This window comes from Pangasianodon hypophthalmus, chromosome 6 (assembly GCF_027358585.1).
Source record: "Pangasianodon hypophthalmus isolate fPanHyp1 chromosome 6, fPanHyp1.pri, whole genome shotgun sequence".
NCBI lineage: Eukaryota > Metazoa > Chordata > Actinopteri > Siluriformes > Pangasiidae > Pangasianodon > Pangasianodon hypophthalmus.
This window is the reverse complement of record NC_069715.1, coordinates 3189738-3193285: the sequence shown is the minus strand read 5'-3', so window position 1 is coordinate 3193285 and position 3548 is coordinate 3189738. Positions and strand designations below refer to the sequence as shown.

General features: G+C 38.3%; 1 protein-coding gene across 1 annotated transcript; it reads left to right on the top strand.

Moving 5' to 3' along the window:
* The first annotated feature begins 802 nt into the window (after positions 1-802).
* On the top strand, positions 803-3322 carry LOC113534302 (low choriolytic enzyme-like). The gene is made up of 7 exons (XM_053235193.1): positions 803-963; positions 1361-1516; positions 1642-1759; positions 2143-2321; positions 2833-2914; positions 2999-3123; positions 3214-3322. Coding segments are annotated over exons 2-7 (567 nt in total). The 5' UTR covers positions 803-963; positions 1361-1455; the 3' UTR covers positions 3216-3322.
* The last annotated feature ends 226 nt before the right edge of the window (positions 3323-3548 follow it).

Here is a 3548-nt window from a genome sequence, read left to right as displayed (position 1 = left end):
CGGTTTCTCAGTAGAAAGAAAACTGAAAACAAAACAAAGAAAGAATATATATTTCCACAGAGCAAAAAGACAAGTTTCAGGTGTGCGGAAATCAGCCATGGACTCATCCCCAAACTCTTCCCTCACAATACAGACCCCTCTCTCCCTGTCCTATATATACATATATATATATATGAGAGAGAGAGAGAGAGAGAGAGAGAGAGAGACTCCATTATGTGTGTTAGTTTGTGCTGGATGGATATATTCAGCTTGAGAATCCACAGTGATGCTGAGTGCTTTGCCGTTACAGGACCAGTTCCGTCATGTTTGTGTGTAAGGTGATCGTGACTGCTCTGCTGCTCTGTTCTGTCAGAGCTTATGATGAGGTGAGATATTATTTCCACCAACTGAGGAAAATCAAATGTGGGACAGCTGTAATGATAACGGAAGGAGCGGCAAATAAACACAACAGTGGGATTAAGTGTTAATACACAGGAGCACAACAGTTATTTAAGATAATAATGCCTAATAACACACACTAATGATGAGTATAATAAAGTAAAGCCAGCTGAATATTATATTTGTCATTCATTTCTGTTTTATTTATTGTTTTCTCTCTTTTTCATGTGATTTTCTCTAAAAGCCTGGTAAGTCATGTGCTCTTAAGATTATCATTAACACTTAAACTGTATAAGCACATAAGTAAATTGCTGTGGTATAAGAGCTGTACATTGCTGTGTATTACTCACATGTATTACTATGTATTACTTGCTTATAAATAGCTTATTACTGAACCTTAAATGAAAGCGTTATTAGATTATCTAACAGAATGAAATGAAATATGTTTAGTTGGAGTATTGATGTATGAGAACAGCAGTCACATAAACACACAGAAATGACTGAAGTTTTGTTCAATAGCTGTCGAGGACCCGTTAGCTGAGCTTTCTGTGGGAGAGCTGATCGAGAGAGCCAACACTAACATCTGTAAGTACACACACACACACACACACACACACACACACACACACACACATTCAGCTTACTGCTAAATGACTTCCATAAATACATGTGACCAGCTAAAACAGATAATCTGCTATTAAAGCCATGCTGGTACATATTTAGGAAACTAGAGTGTCTGAACTACACGCTGAACATTCGCTGAAATTCTTTTCTGGGTCGGAACCTGGGATTTTGAGTGACACAAACCTCCATTACATTGTTAGCTACATTAGCTGTGTAGCACCAGAGTAAAACTAAAGGCAGTAACCATGCTGATTGAGTCCATTTGTAGCACTGCAAGTGGAACATTGTGTAAATATGATAATAACACATTTTGAAAACTGTAAACGTTATGTAATACACTGTCTGTTCCGTGTGTTAGATCGCGACTCTGATGAACCTACGCTGGTTGAAGGAGACATTGCTGTGTCTGATGACAATGCGAGAAACGCTGATCCCTGCACATCTAGAGGCTGCATGTGGCCAAAGTCTAGTGACGGAAAAGTCTACGTGCCCTATGTCATCCTCAACCAATACTGTATGTCATAATTCTTTCATTATTAAAAAATAATTTTTAAAAAATGTATGCCACGTGAAAGTTGAAAGAAACCAAATATGTTATATTTAAACAGTTTTATTGACATGTTCTCTGTACACCATCAGCGAGTAGTGAGCTTCAGGTTATTCAGCGTGGTCTGGACTCCTTCTCCTCCTTCTCCTGCATCCGCTTCGTACCACGTTCTAACCAGAGGGACTACGTCAGCATCGAGTCTCGCAATGGGTATGTGTTAAAATTAAACCACTGGATAAAATTCAACCCTTTTTAGCCATATTGCCAGCTCCATGATCTTTATTCAGAGTCCAAAAGTTACATTAATATTTATGCGGGGAAATTTAAGAGGATACAGAGATGGATTAAGCACCTGCTCGATGTTCCTGACTGTGTTAACAGGTTTTTCATGAACTTGTATAAAAGCTCCTATGAATGATTTACTAATAAATTAATTCAAGGCACCGTCTCAATCAGTCTGTATTACCAACATTTAAATGAATTGTTACATTATGCAGTTTTTTTTTTGTAGAATTATCTAGAAGCTTAGCATATGAATAAAATCAGAATTACGTTTAGAGTGTGGTTGTTAAATCTTATTCTCTTTTCAACAGATGCTACTCCTATGTTGGACGCATTGGTAACGCACAGACGGTGTCTCTGGCCCGCAGTGGCTGTGTCTACCACAAGACCGTCCAGCACGAGCTTCTTCATGCCCTGGGCTTCAACCACGAGCAAACCCGCAGTGACCGTGACAGCTACATCCGTGTCGGCTGGGAGAACATTCAGAGTGGTACAGCTCCAAGATTTATTCTATCAGTTCTTAGTCATACTGTATATTTAGAAGACAAGAACATTTTCTCAGGCAAATTTAATTATAAGGACATTATGGCACTCAAATCGAACTGATTTTGTGCAGGCGTGGATAAAGGTGTTTAATTTTTTTTAATTGGAGTTAAGTGGAAAAGAAGGTTCAAGAATCATAAAAAGAAACAACCCTTAACCCTTAACACACAACACACAACACAAAAGCTTTTATTTTTATTTCTGCTGTAACTACAGCACATGCTACTTGTTCCCGAATCCTGAAACGTACTGCAGAATGATTTTTGAATTATTTTTACTCGGGGGATTAATCAGCATGTACAGATGGCAAGCAAACTTTTTTGAACCATGTTTGTGGAAACACTGATGAATCCAAGCAAAACCAAAAAACTCTTCTGCTTCCATGTTAACATACCTCAGCCTGTAGCTAATGAATTGTTGATTTGTGTTGATTTGGGTTGCGTTTGCTTTCTCACCAGGCATGGAGCACAACTTCAACAAGATTGCCACCCTGAACCAGGGAACTCCCTATGACTACAACTCTGTCATGCAGTACCACAGGTCAGACAACCAGCAATGGTATCTAAGCATTGGTATCTAAGCATTGTATATGTTAAGCCACTAAAACTTGACTTTGTTTTTCAGAACTGCTTTCTCTAAGAATGGCCTGCCCACCATGATCCCCATCCCGGACCCCAATGTGTCCTTCGGCCAGGCCTCTCAGATGAGCCAAAATGACATTACCAGGCTTAACAGACTCTACAGCTGTTGTAAGTATTTCACAAGAAGTAACAATGTGCCCATTAAAAGGGCAGAGAAATGAAGTTGATTTACAGATTAAACATTTTTTCTTTGTACAGAGACTGTGGAGCGCTGCAGGAGTCCATTTCCTGGTTTTTCCTCTTGAAGGATATAACAGATGTCTATAATCAATTAATAATAATAAAATCAATGACTTCACATCACAAACTGGGCTCATTTGTTTTCCTCTATGAATTGATTTTCTTGTAATCAACCGTTAGCAAGATTTTCACATCCATGACATAAAAATAAAAGACCAGACTTAATAAATAGCTCATGGAAATACTGAGTGTACAAAATTGGTGCATAGTTCATAAACACACTGATTTTTATTAAAATGGTTACACGGTGACCATGATATAACAAAAATACACGGGAAAAAAATTTAATAGCT